Source organism: Phyllostomus hastatus, unplaced genomic scaffold, assembly GCF_019186645.2.
Source record: "Phyllostomus hastatus isolate PE091 unplaced genomic scaffold, TTU_PhHast_1.1 phas_contig_58, whole genome shotgun sequence".
Classification (NCBI taxonomy): domain Eukaryota; kingdom Metazoa; phylum Chordata; class Mammalia; order Chiroptera; family Phyllostomidae; genus Phyllostomus; species Phyllostomus hastatus.
The window spans coordinates 14,348,776-14,366,477 of NW_025333916.1; the positions used below are offsets into that span (position 1 = coordinate 14,348,776).

Here is a 17,702-nt window from a genome sequence, read left to right on the forward strand (position 1 = left end):
AGCTTTAGATTTGGATTTAGGACAACAAAAGCAACCCACATTGTAAGCCCAGACAGCTGAAGAACAGAGTGGAAATTCTTATTAAAAGACAGGGCTGCTCTCCCAGTATTGTAAAGCCAGGATTTCTTTGTGTGTGGGTCAAGGTGGGGGTAGGGGGGACCTACAGTTGCTGTAAGTTTGATGAATGTGGTGAGAAAGCTTTGAGATTCCTCAGAAACTCCTGAAATAGTCATCAAGAATGGAGAAAAAAGTCATTGTCTGAGAATCTATATGTATGGCAGAACATCGAATCAGAAAGTCATACATTTGAATTGGGGGTCCTTCCTTTATTCACTGTTTGTCTTTGGATCACACATCAAGTTATATTATACTTCTATTCCCCCATTTGTAATGTAAAGAGAATGCCCTATCCTGCAGGGTTGTTGAGGGAATCCAATAAACACATACAAGAAAGCACTTCATATAGTGGCAACAACAGTTTCCTTCCCAGGATATTATAATTTTTCCATCCTGTATTGCCGCTGGATGCACAAGGTGTTGAGATGACATAATATATGTTTGTAAAATAGCAAAAACAGAAGCATGGTATTTTATAGTATTTGTTAAACTTTCTAAAATTTTTAATAAAGCATTAAGGGTGGTTTTCTATCTTAATTCATTGTCCAATTTGAGCCTGTCTTTAATTAAAGAATGTTTCAAAAAGTGGGCAAAAACTCACGTGATTTTTTTAAATATATGTGTTTTTAGGCTGTGAAACATTGGGAACTTCTTCCATATCTTTATCTGATGAGCATCACTAAATATTCTCTATTCAGTGCACTCTACTAACTTCTCATCCATGACCTGTATCTGACCCATGACTGTCTATTTGTGACTAAGTACATCTCACAGGATGGGGAACCTGAAATAGAAACAATAGGGCATAGTGGTTAAAAGCCACCAAGGTCAAACATGGGATCATGACAGTTAAAGATGATAAGATCAAAGATGTAACGCAGCATTTAGTCATAGGAAGTAGGAGGAAGTTGGTGGCTATTGTACGAGGAGACAGGAAGTCATAGATCAAGAAACCTAAAAAATAAAAACATAAAGGTCCTATAAAAATTTTCCACATGGAAACAAATTTTTCCTTTTTTAAATTAGCATCATAAGATGTAAGAAAAAATGGATGAATTAGGGAATGAAGTGGGAGAATCCAAAATTACTCAATGTTATGTATTCTTCTTTGAGAAAAATCATCCCTATCTTTTGTATTCAATTACATTTTGATGAATTTAGTGCTTACTAAACCACTACGGGTCCTTAAGCACATATTTGTCCTTTAAGTACATAATTTTGCATGAAAGAAATACATCATGAGTATTTCCCACAAGTCATGGGTGCATGCTATAATCATCCTTCATTTCTGAAGAACACTTGACTTGCTCCTCCGTGTTTTCAGGATTCTGTTTTCTGAAATATTTTCCTTGGACAATGATTACTATTACTTTATATCATATAACTAAACTGCTTAAAATTCGTGCAAATGGAGTTGACTTGTTATTTAATGTTCAATGATGAAACATCTAATACCATTTTTGTGCCTGGTATGTACACAGCAATAATTTTATTTTTATTATTATGAATTGACCTGTAAATTCAGCAAATTGAATTGTAATGCAAGTTCTGAAAGATAATGATCAGTCTCAAAAAGGTTAGCTTCCCAGTTCTGTACTGTCTCAGTTACATAAAACTGCACAGCTGGATGAATTAGTTTAATAGAAAATTGATTGGTATACTGAAATAACCATCTTTTTATTTGAAAATGGTCAAAATGGTTGTTCAAGTTTTAACCTATTTACCCCAGTGGCAAAATCAAAATTGCAAGCCAATAATTGACTCAGTCACCAGTTTAAAATTATAAACAGTTAATGGAATTTTGCCTTCAACATATGTGTTTCTGAATCTCCTGAGTTAAAAAGACTTGTAAATTTATAATAGACTCTGTTGTGGCAGAGTCTATTTAAATAGACTCTTAGACTATAATAGACTCTTTAAATAGACTCTTTAAATAGAATAATTTAAATAATTATGCCTTTTCCTTTTTTAGGTAGATCTTCTGGTCCCTACCAAAGTGACTGGCATCATTACACAGGGAGCTAAAGATTTTGGTCATGTACAGTTTGTAGGCTCCTACAAACTAGCTTACAGCAATGATGGAGAGCACTGGACTGTATACCAGGATGAAAAACAAAGAAAAGATAAGGTAAGTCATCCATGTGGCTAATAAAGTGCAGAGTGGAGGATCTCACTGCATCCAAGTTTGATTGAATGAACTGATTATGCACACTTAATGAAAACAATGGCTACATGCATTGAAAAATGTACATTAGATAAAAAGCTTTAAAGAATGGCACTGAAAAGGAGTCTATAGTCAAATAAGGTAATGATGCAACCTGTAGAAAAACAAATTGCTTTATTAATAATTTCTGTATTATCAATAATCTAAGATCTTAGATTCAGTTTATATTTACCATAAAGCACATACAAATACTTATTGTTTCAATACATGATACTAATATTTTTATTATTAATACATACTATTAATAATAAAAAAGTGGTACCAGAAAAGAATGTTCTTTGGAGAAGAGTATTTCAAATGTTAATTAAAAGACTTCTAAACATTTGAATTTCATTGATTATTTTGATGCTTAGGAATTTTAGATATATACAAATTTTCACTTTTTTACTAGTTCATCAAAATTAAAAGATAGGCTGTTTCTCTGTTCAATTTTTAATGGTGTTTTAATGTATTGATCTCTTTAATTGTTGACATGCCTAAACAGTTTTAATATTATAATAATAGATATACATTAATATACCATACAATTCTATACTATGCAATTTCTAATTATTTAAGGTTCTTATCATTTTGAACATCTTTTCCTAATATCTACAGGTCTGAATTTCTAAGGGACCCTGGAGAATGAAAGGGCTTTGGGATAAAATCAATAACAAATTGGGTCAAATGTTAAAATATGGCCTCAGCTACACTAATAAAATTGAAATTAACTCATTGCTTGGAGTATTTTTGCAAAAAACTCTTACTTTCTGAAGACATCAACAGAGACAAAATCTCTTTGTTCAAGGATTTGGGTGAACATATAACACACTTGTATACACATTAAATATTTCTGAGTTAACAATGTTTTTTTTTTCCATTTTATATAGCTTTTTTAGTCCCTTACTGTTATTGTATTAGTAACCAATAGAGAGCTGGGAATATTATTTTCCTCGAGTATTCATGGAGAAAATTTATACATTTTTCTAGAAATTCTAAGCCTGCAATGGCTATTTAAGTGAATCAATAAGTCTGAATTCACTTCACACAAAATGGATTTTAAAAGAAACATGATTTTAGGTTTAGATTATAAAAGCCACATCTATTTACCTTTTAACATCTCAGAGCAAACCCAGTTAGCATCCTGATACATTCATTTAACACCTCGGAATACACACACATTTTACATTTTACCGTCTCAGAAGCTGTTGTGTTTTACAATGTCACAATTTAATTGGGAGTACTTATTTTCTTGAAGAACATAAAATAATGACATGTTTTATATTCAGTGACATGTTAGATCAAATTAATATTGGGTATTATATAAAATTGCCTTCAAATTTATTTTTGAGCTATAAACAAATACCTGCCATCATTTATTGAAAGTAATTGTTTCAGTTCCTGTCTTTCACCTTTTACAGGAAGCATTCTGATACACAGAGAATAAATATGGCCTATAAAATGAAGAGTTTTAAAGTCATACATGATATAACTCTTGAAATTAATCTTCTTTTTTCTTTTTGAATTTTTTTATTATTGTTCAAGTTCAGTTTCCTGCCATTTCCCCTACCCCTCTCCACCACCAAAGTCCTCCCCACCCATTTCCACCCCCCTTGTTACTGTCCATATGTCCTTTATAATTGTTCCTGTAAACACTTAGCCTTTTCCCCCTGTTATCCCCCCTCCCTTCTGATCACTGTCAGCCTGATCAACAAAACGAACAAGCAAGCAAAGTATAGGCAAAGACATTGAAATTGAGAACAGATTGAAATTAATTTTAAAGTAGATAAGTATTTTCATCCATTATCTATGTGTAATATTTACTAAAAGCGCATCTATAATAGTGAAATCTTTATATAGGTTATTTTGTGAAGAAGTACAAAGAAAAATATGGTTTCATTGTAGTAGTGAAATATTTCATCTCCGTTTACATGAAGCATGTGATTTAATCATTATATGTGAATTATTTTCATTTTTTCCTTAATAGACCAGAAATTTGCACATGGATGCATTTTATTTTATTATCCAAGTCTGAAATATATGTAAAACTTTTGTGCCAAGTTGGCCAACTTACTTGATAGTGTTGTTCAGGTTTTCTATATCTTTACTGATTTTCTACCTACTTGTACAATCAATTACAGAGAGAGCAATGTGGAACTTACCAACTATAATTGAGAATTTCTCCATTTCTCCTTGCAATTGTATCTGTGATGGCTTGATATATTTTGAAGATCTGTTAAAAGATGCATGAGCAATTAGGATTGTAATGTCCTCTTGATCAAATAATTCCTTTGTCATTCAAAAATGACCTTCTTTGTCCCTGGTGATATTGTTTGCTCTGAAATCTCCTTTGCCAGTATTGATAGTGGTGCTCCAGCTTTTTCTGGACTACTGATGCATTGGTATATGTTTTTTTTTTCCAATCTTTAACTTCTAACTTAATTGTACTTTATATTTTAAACACATTTCCACTGTGCAGCATATAATTAACCCTCCTCTTTTAAAAATCTATCAATGCTTCTTACTAAAGTATTTATATTTGAAATGAATATGGATATAATTGGGTTTACATATAACATCTTGCTATTTATATTCTACTTGTCACATGATTGCTTCACTTATTTCTATTTTTCTGCCTTCTTTTGGATTAATCGAATTTTTAATGATTCCATAATGTGTTATTTTTTTACTTATTTGCCAGAACTTTTTTATTTATTTTAGTGATTGCTTTAGGATTACATTTTAAATTTATCAAGTCTACTTTCAAATTAATATAGAGCCACAGAAAATTACTTCCATAAGCACAGACAAAATAGATTATAGCTATAAATTTACATTTACTACAACACATGATTTTGATTTTGATATTTCCAAAATAAGTTTTATTATAAAAAAAAGGAATGGGCTCTGCTAGGAAGTAAGAAAATTATGCATGTGTGTTGACACGTTCAGTGGAAAAAACACAAGCCAGACATTGTCATTTGAGACAATGTCACAGTGTCGTCTATCCAATATAAAAACTCTGAAACATTAAACCATTTCAATATTATAAGCAGGACAATTGCTTAAACTCAGGTAATGTAACTAGTGGTTTTAAAATCAAGTTTAGCCAATTTGTGTATAATATTATATCTAAGTCAATATAATGAAGAAAAGCCTTAGATAAGTTTACTATGTATTACTGAAAAAACTAACACCAATAAACCGTACTTAAGAACACAGCAATCACTAATGCAGTAAAGAAATACTTTAAGAAGAAACTACTAGGCATACATATCTCTATTCCCACAGAGAAAGGAGTTTTATAAAATAAATGAGAAAATGCATTGCATACTTTTTTGAATACTTGTAAATATAGTCACTTAAGTACATGTTTATATACATTTATTTACATATACATATATCTGTTATATATCCAAATAATTATGCTTTGTTGTTGCTATTATTGGTATGTATTTTACCTATCATTTTATAGGTAAAGAGTACATACTTTATTCTTTAAAGATGTTCTCTTCTTTAGAGAGGCCCTAAACAACTTAGCAACTAATTTTTTTAACTTGAACAAGCCATCTCCTATTGATTCTAAGTATTATTTGTGTCTGCTTTTCCATGGTTACTTTCCATAAAGGAAGAATGTCCTCATTCTTCACAAGTACAAATTCAACTTCAAATTTTTGTCCCAATAAATAAGTGAACTGAGTGTTTCTGGTCAGAACATGTGCCTGTGAAATGTTTTATTGATGCACATTTCAAAAGGAAATATTTAAAACATTCTCTAATTCCTTTATTTGCGCCTTTCTGTTTCTCGTTTCATTTTGTTTTGTCTCTATGACTGCTTGCCTTGATAGATTTTGAGGGTGTGGGTGTGGAATCTGATGTAGATCCAGAAACAAGATTATTACTTCATCAAAACAATATCAAAATAACAGCAATATTATAGGTTTACCGTAAGTGGTGTACATGAAATTATAAAAAATATGAATGACCTTTCTGTTTTTCATTAGTCATAACTGACTAAGCCTCAGGAAAGCAATGCCATGGAAAAATTATATACGTACATAGGAGTGTCTAAATATAAGCATGAATATGTGTGTGTGTGTGTGTGTGTGTGTGCGCTTGAACACCAAAAGTCGATGGCAAAAAATACATGCTTTGTTCTTTTCATTGAAGTATCAGTTTTTTACTATCCTTCCAGAGCTTTCATAAGAATTGCAATTTACTTTAGTATTCTATTTTTGACAAAAATCCTATATTAAATCTTCCATAGTTGAGCATGTGGTAATAATGTCTTATCACAGTCGCTACATTCTTACTTTTTCTCTTTCTACTCTACAATACGTATTTGCTAACATTTACCTGACTTTCACATTTCTCCACAGCATGGATTCAGATACATTTTTGTTTGAAAGTCAAATATTCCTTTGCTCTGATGAAAGTAACATTTGTTTTATATTCTTGGAACTGTTTTTTACTGCAGTTAGCAGGAAAATTGCAAAATTTGACAGACACTTTTACCATTTAATTTTTACTGTTATAAGCCAAAGTAAAAACAATAATAAATTTCAGGAAAGTATTTATATGGAAAAATTAGAAATTAAGACGGATTTTTCATCCAGTATATTAGTCATAATATCATGGTGTTTAAATAAACGTGGATTCACACCATGGAAGCTTTCTTCTTTGGCAGGGAAAAAGTGGCTAATATTTTATTTTTTTCCCTAAAAAATTGTCCAGGATTTTTAAAAACATAAGTCAAAAAGATGCAATTCTGGATTCTCCATAAAAACAACAACAACAACAACACAGCATTTCCATAAGATTTTGTTAGACCTTAAAGATTAATGACACATATTTACCGAGAACAATCTACAACACCTTGGTGAACTCTCTAATTCCGTAGTTAACAAAATCTTCTGATTACATCACTCATGCAGGAGCTTATTAAGAAATACAGATTTCTGGGCCTTGCCTCAGATTCTGGGGAGGAGCTAAGAACCTAAATATTTACAGAGGCTCCAGCTTATTTGAATAATAAGCAAGTATGGGAAAGATATCTAACTGACACCAAAACCAAAAGTAAGTTTTTGAAAGTAAGTGTAATTTTGTATTTTTCTAAGTCAACATGGAATAAATCATAATTCTTTAGGACTTTTCTTGGCCTCTAATTTGCCAGTAGAAGTCAATATGAATCAATGTCTCCAAAAGTAAGTTTAGATTTTCATAAGCTTGCCAATTTTCTTATGAAGACTAGAAGGTAAACACACATTAGCTTTAAACAAATTTTTATTATAAATGAAAGATTTAAGTACTTAAGAACACAGATCATTCATTCAGTCATGTGTTCAGCAATCAGGTTTTGTCTGCTCTATGCCAGATTCGGGGGGGAATCTCAGTATGACACAAGGGCTTCAAGAGCTCCCAGTCTAATGAGGGGCTCCAGAAAGTGGGGAGAACTATGTTTTTCAGTCAGCTTGTTTGGAAGAGTCAAAATATAACCTGCTCAGTGTATTAATCTGATAAGGCGACTCAAGGAAAGAAGTAGAACATAGGTTATGTTCATTTCATAAAAGTCCATGAGTCTCCCATAGTAAAACAGAGTTCCTGGTCCTTCTCCACTGCCTGTCTTTTCTCAGCATCGATGTCAAAACTAGAAGCAGCAATGTAACAATTCTCAGTAAACCTTCAGAATCTGTATTATAAGATATATTCAAATTCAGTAGTAATTACAGGTGCCACAGAGCATCCTGCCATTCCTGCTGGAGCTGGCACCCTCCATTAGCTGAAATTAAATTTGAATATTGGAAACCTGCAAAGCCCAGCTCAAGTCAGTCCAGAGTCAACAGCCATGCTGTTCTTTCAAAGTTTGATCTGGCTCAGGAATTTAAAATCTGAAGAATTGCTTTAGAGGAAAATAAATTGGAATCTTCAGTGGCAATCAATGAGGAGGATGCCAGTAGGCAGAAAATGAAAGGGGGTGAATTAACCTTTCAAGGTGGAGCAGCCGCATGTTTCTGAGCAGCAAGATCAAGGAAAGATTCTCACCATCTTGCATGGATACCATAAGTTTCATGCACTCAGATCCTGTTACTGTTTTTCAACAAGGCAGGGAGGGAGAGAAAAGAAGCTGCTTCTCTGAAAGCAGTTTACAATAACTAACTGACTAAACAAAACACTCAAATTCAGAAATAACAAGTGAGTTGTTCCCTTGTGTGATGAAGATTTATATGTAGCCACAGTACAGTGTTTAACTTAGGTATTTGATGAGTGACTTAATTAGAACTAAGTTAAGGAGACAACAATATCATTACAGAATTTTCTTAAAATAAGGACAGTTTTACTTAAATAAACACCATCTGGTATCAACTGTTATTTGGAATTTTACCTGCTTTCTTTCTAGCTGTAATTCAATATTATGGGACCTGACTAGGATATGGTTAGTGGAAAGAATGAAATTTGCCTATATTTACATAAATGTGGGTGATATTTTCATTTTTAAACATTTTATTTATTTATTTTTAGAGAAAGGGCAAGAGAAGGAGAAAAAGAGGGAGAGAAACAAACATCAATGGGTGGTTGCTTCTTTTGTGTCCCCTACCGGGGACCTGGCCCACTACCCAGGCATGTGCCTTGACTGGGAATCAAACTGGTGACCCTTTGGTTCACAGGCCTGCACTCAATACATTGAGCTACACCAGCCAGGGCTGTGGCTTTTATTCGCAAACTCAGGACACAGCCTGAGAATATTGCTAATTTGACCTAAAGTTTAATGATGAACTCCACTCCTTTAAATTTTAAATTACAAGGTTGGGCAAAGTAGGTTTATAGATGTTTATATGGAAAATAATATAATCATTAATACATAATAATACAGGAATAAACTTTTTGTCCCACACACACACACAACTGCAAACCTACTTTTTGCTCCACTCTGTATATTAAATTAAATTGCCCTGCCAGGAGTGGAGAGAGAGAGATAACCCTTAATGTCCTGACTCCAGTTTTAATACAGTAAAAACTACATGAAATTAAAAGATTTTTAAAAGTGCTGTCTTAGAGGGTAATGTGCTCATCAAGCCTGAATGGAACTCTGCTAACATGGAGAGGTATTTGTTGAAAACATGTATATAAAGAAGTTCTGTTATTTTCATTTATATATAAATATAGAATTTTCATTTATATATATATATATATATATAAAATACCATCTACAGAGCTCAAGGAAACCTTAAAATTCCTTATTTAACATTTATAATTCAAGGTCTTGCCAAAAATAGAACCAGGATCTGTAAATTTTGTTAAGGTCTCTTGACAAGAAGGCCACGATGTCAGGAAAAATCCTGCATAGAATTTATATACCAAAGTCAAAGTTGTTTGCAGTTTTAGATCTGCCTATTGGATGGGGAAAGGTATTTCCATTGAACAAATTTAAATTTGGAAAGCCACATGTTGTCATTAGTGAGTGGGGAGATAGCAGTTGTTAAGGTACACAGAGAACAATGGGACTCAGACTCCCTAATCAGAATCAGTTGTGAAGTAGGGTCTTGGGGTCAGAAACAAAGCAGAAGACTGGATTCAACTTCAGAGGTAAATAGGCAGGACCACAGTCATTTTCATGTTTAACATGAACTCCAAATACCCTGCCTACCTAAAGATGTCTGTTCCTGAAACTATAGGGTCAAAAGGGGTCTAAGAACAGGAAAGGAAGACAGGAACAGGAAATGGGTTTACAGGATGGAGGAGAGCAGGGAGAAGATTAGTAATTTAAATAATTACAATGGAAGAACTGAGTGGCCAGTCACAGACTAGAAATAAAACACAACCTAGAATAACAGACTGGCCACAGAAACAATTAGAGGCCATTGTATGTTAAGGAGCTCATTAATTTTAAGAAGTCATTTAGTTTATTCGGAGACAGAAGTGGAAAACTATTTGTATTATTTGAAGAATTGATTTCAAAGTTACTAAGGAAATTCTTTGTATATTTGCATTCAATAATGTTAAAGATTAGAAATGTGAGATGTATGGTTAATTTTTGTCATGAAGCTTTTATGTTTCTTAGATGGAGTTTGAGTTTCTTAAGCTTCTTATTTAAAAAAATGAAACTGCTTGTCGAAGTACACACTGTCAAGTAGTAGGAAAAAAGTGAACATCAAGCACAAAATCCATAAAATTTCAGTTTGGGGACAGATCGAGACCTAGGAAGGTGAAATAATCTCTCTGCTCTTATGACTTACTTCTAGTGACAAATAACACCTGAGCCCAGATGCCACGAAACATCAGTCTCCGAACATTTATGGAGAAAGGAGAAAACAATGCAGGGAAACACAATGAGTAATGATTACATGTTTCTTCTTTGTGTTAATTATTTAATGTTCCCAAAACCCAAATCTTCTTTATTTTCAGAAAATTTGATAAACTACCTAAAATAGGATGCCATATCATTTTTCTAGTTAATAGATGTGTTTTGTGAATGAAAAAAATGTGTGTAAAAGCACAAGGAATATATTACATAACAGCGTTATTAAAGTAAAATGTTTGTAAATAAAAAAATAACATTTTTATTATTGCATGCCTTATGGACTTAATTACCCAGTGCTCAATTGCCAAAAATCTTAAAATGTCTTAATTTTGTCATCTTAATTAACCATCAGTCATTAAAAATTAATGAAAATGTCTACATTGAAAATTCTGAATCTCACACTTATGACTTACATGTTCATAGATACAATTACGTAGTAACAGTATTCCCCAATGGAAAAAAGTACTCATTGTCTTATTTAAGCCATCCTTGCATTACTCCTCTGAGGGACCAACAAGTGTTCACCCAACTATGACCCAACACAATGATCAAAACTGTTAACAAATAAAAATGTTGATTATTGATAGGTCCCCAGTAAAACCATCAAAGAAATCAAATTTTAATAAATTGTTTAGAATCCAAGTATCTTATCTATTAAATAGCAGTAATGAACGTGATAAAGAACGTAGCTGAGAAAAAAATCTAATATTTTTGTTACAAAAATTCCAAAGGCCCCCTATGAAAGTGAGTACTTGATCAGTCTGCTCACGACAGGGACCATGTCATCATTTTGGTTGTTGAAACAATGCATTGACCATTGGCTAGAATCCAGCAAAAAATATGAACCCATTTCATTTCTAAATAAATTCCAAACAACTAATATTTTGACTTTAATATAACATATTTTGAAGGTGAAAAACCCTCTCAAGAACAGTAGTTCTATATGGTACACATGCTGTTTGTACTATCCACCATCACACCATCAGCTGCAGGATGTGGGGAAAAAAGTCTTTACACTTTCAAAAGGAATTAATATTCCAGTCCTTTTATGCCTTTTCATAGTTTAAATCTGAGAAAGAATAAAAGATACTTGTCACACTTCCATGTTTATGAGAAACTAACAAGATTTCTGACTCTGCCACACCCTCTAAAGGACCAATGGAGTAGTGATTCTGATATAACATTTCCTTTTATTGGATTTCCAAATGAAATTGCATTAACATGCATGGAATGCTCTTGAGACACACATTTGTTTTAAGTGCATTGAGGATGTTATAAAGGCTACAGTGTAATTTAAGACACAAAACTGATTAAAAAATAACTTTAAAAAAGAAAAGATCAATCGAGTGATTATACCTGCATGAAAGGAAATTGCTCCCAGTTTTTCTGCAGCTGAGAGCAGTTGACCAACCCACAGAAGACAAAATGCAGAAGTTAATTCCCCACTTTCCAATAAAGCTAGAAACAAAATTAATGCTATTCTGATGAATGAAATGCTAAATAGTAATAATTAAAGGAAGGTATTTTTCATAACAGTGAAAATGTTACATTTACATAGCAAAATAGCACTTTTAGTTCTTGTTTTTGGGAGTTCATCAGTACCTATAAGTAATAACAAAGTTCACACTTCCCTCGATAGCAATTATATTTCAATAATTAGTATACCCTCAATTCATGGAAACAAATGATCCAGCATTCAGCTCAGACCAAAGCAGAGTTTATACCTGCTCAGTACAGGGCCAGAATTCCTTCTGCTCTTCACAAAGGATTGTCAGATTTAGCAATAAAATACAGGACACCCCATTAAATTTGAATTTCAGATAAACAATAATTTTTAGTATAAGTATATCCCATATCTTATATCTTACAACCCTGTGCCATTCAAGATCTCCTAGATCTTCCAGCAGGATCAAATGGTCTCCTAAGAATACACAGAAGGAGAGACGGTGAAGGAGAATGCTTTCCTTCTCTACCTAGGCAAACGCATGTAGACACACACACACCAACACACACCATGTCAGCTCTGAGCTTCCCCTCTGCCACCTCATCTCCAGAAATACCAGTGCCACTCAGCACTCTTTGCTCCTCAGCACCAGTTTGACTCAGAAATACAGCTGAATGGTTAAATTACTGCCGTGTTCAGACATATGTCTCTATACTAAGTCATTTCTGACCAAGATAGCATGAAACCCTTCAGAGAAATGGACTGACAAAAAGGTTTCTAATCTGGGGTGAGAATTATCAGACACCATTTTCTCAACTGTTCCAACATTTGCAATATCTGCTATGAAGAGGTATGAAAGATTGTTCTAGTCAAATGCAAATGCCTGGTGTGATTTAGGAAGTTCTGAGAGGTGATCATTGGACCTCAATAGAGAGACAGGCTACTCTGCACTTTCACAGAAAAAAGGAAAGGCATTTCTGCACTACTAATGTTAAGCTAGAAAGAAAACATCAGATGGTCTTAGTCTCTGACAACTCCTGATAATATCTCCTGGAAAAATCTTTGAGAAGGAGATGATTTTCCAGTTCTAATTTTTCTGTAAGAATATCTCTTATGGCAATGAAAACCTGAGTGCTAGAAAACAGTTTAAATATATAGCCACAGTTTAGAATGGCATATTTTATGTTCTAAATTTTGATAAACAATCATCCTATGTGACATATTTCCTAGGATATTCTTGTTACTTGTCGCAATCACTGGCCAACAGTGATCGCGGAATGCTGTGGATAGCTCGTCAACATGTGAGAAAAACATACACAGAGACAACCAAGTCCTGTGGGGAAGTAGGAATGGAATGGCCACTCTCTCTGGTGGGGAGAGCACCTTGTCCCCCCTCCCACCCTGCTGGAGAGGCTTTTTATTAGTTTCGTTTGCATAAGAATTCAGGTAAAGCTCCTTACTCATTGCTAGGAAATAAGGGTCAAACAGTAGGTAACAAGGAAGTCTGAGGGCCTATTTTGAGTTAGGATCAAAGAGCTGTAAAAAACTTTAAGGAACAAACCTACTTCTTCCCTGGACCCTTATCATTCAACTAAGAGCATTCTAAACAAAGCGGGTTTCATAGGATCTTACATATTCTTTCTTAGGCCTGATCACCTGGGAACCCGCCCTTTTCAGCACAGAGCTGCACCACCCTGTCATTGTTTCAGGCTTAGGTGGAGCAAGGGAACTAAGGCAACCAAGAGATAAGGAGATTTTCTCCCAGACCATGAGGACTCAGGCTATGTCAAAACCAAGGAGCGAGGGTCCATCACCCCCTTTTGCTGTAGCCCCCAAAGTCCTTTCTTGGGGGCCTCTCACATGATCGTACCTGTCTTAGGTCATTCCCCCCTTGGGGAATCTTACCCATCATTGGCTAACTGACCAAGCATTGGGGGTCAGTTATGAATGAAGCAACAGAAGCAGCACTACTGCCAGGGAGATAAGCTTTTGTCTCCTTGCTGGCTTACGGTCCAAAGTCACTCCCTCTGCCTTAGCCTTGGCGAGGGTTACAGCTTCTGATACCAGGCAGTGTGGTTCCCAACAATTACTTAAGGAAACTTTCATCATAAAAGAAATTAGATGTGGCAGTGTGTCCTACCTACTGACTTTTAGACTAAGCATTCTAAATGCCAGCTAGTGTAAGAGAAAGATAACAATTGACAGAGTTAGAGTATTTTGCTTTGATTTGTCTTTGGGTTATTTTCCAGGGTCAAGATCTGACAACAAAAGTCATGCGAATTTCTCGTGAGGCTCTTCTGGCTTTTCCTAGGAAGCTGCCAGGTCTCCTACTACTCGGTGTCTAGGTTATGATAGAAAACCACAGAAGGAATGAGGTGGCTGTTCTGTCCCCAGTCCCTTTCCTCTCTCGTCTGGCTGGGTTGTGTCTTAGCAAATCCTTAACTTATAACTCTCGCACTGGACTGGGAAATTACAAGTCTAATGTATGCTGACTTTTCAATAATAGAGAAGTGAATGTGACTGTAGAGAGTTAGATCCCTCAATCTCAATCTCTTTGGGTCAGTTGACCCATTCAATGTGAGGTCAGAAGTTACAAGTTCTCAAAAATACTCTCAAAATGTGCCTTTCCCAATACTGTAGTCCCCAGAATACCTAGGAAAGAATGAATTTTAGAAAGAGATCACAGCTCTCTTTCCCATTCAAGACTTGTATATCAGCCAACCAACATTAACATCAATTACAGGAAAATGATGGAGAATGTATGAATATCTGAAAATATTGAGTGGCCTTTTATTGCCAGGGTAAAAAATACACAACAATTTACATTTTGGTCAACTATTATTAAAATCTCCCATTGGCGCATTTTAAAGAAAAAGTAAGTCTAAGAAAAAAACCAACAGAGTGCAAAATACTACTGCAAGAATTCTAAGGGAACATCTAATTTGTGGTCTAGTAACATTTTTTCTTGGAATGTAATCAGAGATTTATGCACAGTCAGAGCATGAAGCAAAGCTAGATCAGTTCAGTGAAATGTAGCATTCCCTGAAGCCAAAGACCTAGTTTTTTTCATATAATTACAAAAGAGAGCCAATTTCAGAATTACAAGAAATCTCCTGAGCACAATAATGGGAGTGGGAATGATTTTCTAAGAGAATCCATATATTCATTTTAATGGTTGAAAATGATTCACGCACTGGTGAGAAAAAAATCATGGAACTTGTCCCCATGTTTTTCTTTTCACTCCCCCATCAAACAAAAATGCTGTATAATTGGACCTTTGAAGTTAAATCTTTGGATAGGCAGTTTGAAAGCCTCATATAATTTCACTGACGGAGCTTGGGAAGCAAAGAAATCTCTAAAGCAACCAGGGCCTAGACTTTTAAAAGGGCTCATGAAACAAAACAATATTTTGAAAGGAACACAGAAAAATTGGCATCCAATGTGAAATATGGTGCAGAATTATTTATATATGTCACCACACTCCTACAGCTTTCAGAAAACCTGACTGCAGTTTCTCAGAAGACTTTAAATTAATCCTCAGTAGATGGCCAAAGTAATATTCCCCAAAGAATGTGTCAGCCTTTGCAGAAATGACATTAAAGAAATACAGAAGAATAAAGATATTATATTGTTTTGTTGTGGAAATATGAAACAGAACAAGTAATACTAGTTGTTTGATATATTTATTAAATTTATACCCATGAAAATAAATATTATCCAGAAAATAAAAATAATAGCAAGTAAAACAGAATAGAACCTAAAAGTAGAGGATTTAGAAAGTGTACTCTAGGGTTATAATAAATAAATTTCAATAGGTTGTCAGGATTTATTGAAAGAATCAGAAAAGTTTAAGTTAATAATTACTTTTGTCACAAGTCTGGTACATGACATGAGGATGTTTTAGATACAATCTTTTCAGGCAATTGAGGTCCCTTTTCAGACTAATCAATATTATAAATATCAAAAAGTCCTCTAACCCTTCAACATCAACTGCATATTGCAAAGTTTAGGAGTTCACAATTCCATCCTTATTTCTGGCACCAATTGCAAGTTCAGAGGTCTCCAAGACCACCTCAAATTTAATAATTCAATAGAGGGACTCACAGAACTCATTTAAAACTGTTATACTCATAGTGGCACTTCATGAGAGTGAACAGATTCATGTAAAAATTAGCCACACATATGGGGCAGAGTCTAGAAGAGAGCTACCTTGAGCTTTCTATTCTCTCTCAGTGGAGTATGAGACAGTACTAACCTGTTTTAGCAATGATGTGTGACAGTATACAAGCATTTCCAGCCAGTGAAACACCTCAGCCTTGATGTTCAGAGATTTTATTGAAGTTTGGTCACATAGACATGCATGCATAGTACACCTGCATGTATGACTTTAGTCTTCAGCTCCCCACCCCCCCCAGTAGTGAAGCTGGCCCAAAGGCCCCACCATAACTCACATTGTTGGCATGGACCATCTGGTGTGACCTCAGGCCTCGTGTAAACAAAGACACTTTTATCATAAGGGACTTTCCAAGGGATTAGAATTGTTTCCCAGAAGTAGAAGACAAAGCTCAGACCTCCGTTTGGGTAAGGTTAGTTTTTTACTGCACACTCATATTACAGAAAGTTGTATGGACCACACAGTGCTCACAGGAATGACATGTGTCTGCAGGTACTATGACTAAACTAAATTTGACAAATCCTGAACCATGGAGAAATTTTCACCTACTAACAGATTGTTTCAGGTAGGTATAGCTTTACTTCATCTGCACTTTTGGATGGGGCAGTAGTGCTAATCAAGATGCTTAGGGTTGGAAAACACTGTGACAGCTCCCTGTTCCCCTCTGCTGCTGAGGACTTTGGCTGCAGCATCGTTGGGATGTCCTATAGTGACGGCTCACCCCTGCCTCTTTCTGCAGAGAGATGATCAGTGTAGACTCAGGTTAATACAATCTACTATGTCCAACAAAAGCCTTGAGAGTTTTTTGGTTATTTATTTGTTTGATGCACATCTTAGAATGTTATTCTCGATCTGCACTATTTTCCAGGGAACATTTCCTATAACATTGGAATTTACCTGAAAGCTGGTTTCTTGTTTCCTTATTACATCTGAAAGAATGTACTTATATTTAGACTAATTTTGTTACAGAGTTTCATTGGTTTAGTGGAATTGATTGTAGAGAAAACCATCAAGAATGATATATCAGCCATTCAATCATGAAATGGTTTCAGGATGCTGGTAAATTTTCCTAGAAAATTGAATTCACTGAAAATAGCTAGAGTCTATGTCAGCTAAAAGAATCAAACTTTGTTTTTAAACTTTTTATATCCAAACTCTAACAGAAGTTTCACACATGCAAAGCTGCCAATAAGAAATTTTTAATGTGATGTAGATATATACAACTAACTGAATTTTTAAAAAATCCTACATATTTTAAGATAATTTTTATTTTGCTTTTTAAATGAAAAGTTTTGATTTTTGAAATGTTCCAAATAGGACAAAGTAGGATACATGCTAAATTTCAGCATAACCTAAAATACACACACATACCCCCCCATACCAAAATATTGGTAATCTAATCATGGAATCAGAAGAAACAAGTCTTTCTTGTAAATCCTATTCAGATGGATAAATATTATGTTTA

The 17,702-nt window shown here is 34.3% G+C and overlaps 1 protein-coding gene across 2 annotated transcripts in view; it reads left to right on the forward strand.

Annotated features, from left to right (window-relative positions):
• The window catches only part of EDIL3 (EGF like repeats and discoidin domains 3), a 391,270-nt gene that overhangs the window by 362,480 nt on the left and 11,088 nt on the right, over positions 1 to 17,702 (forward strand). For both annotated transcript variants that reach the window (XM_045848383.1, XM_045848384.1), the window contains one exon: positions 2,090 to 2,245. In XM_045848383.1, the coding sequence (XP_045704339.1) occupies positions 2,090 to 2,245 (156 nt within the window). The remainder of the gene's footprint in view (positions 1 to 2,089; positions 2,246 to 17,702) is intronic.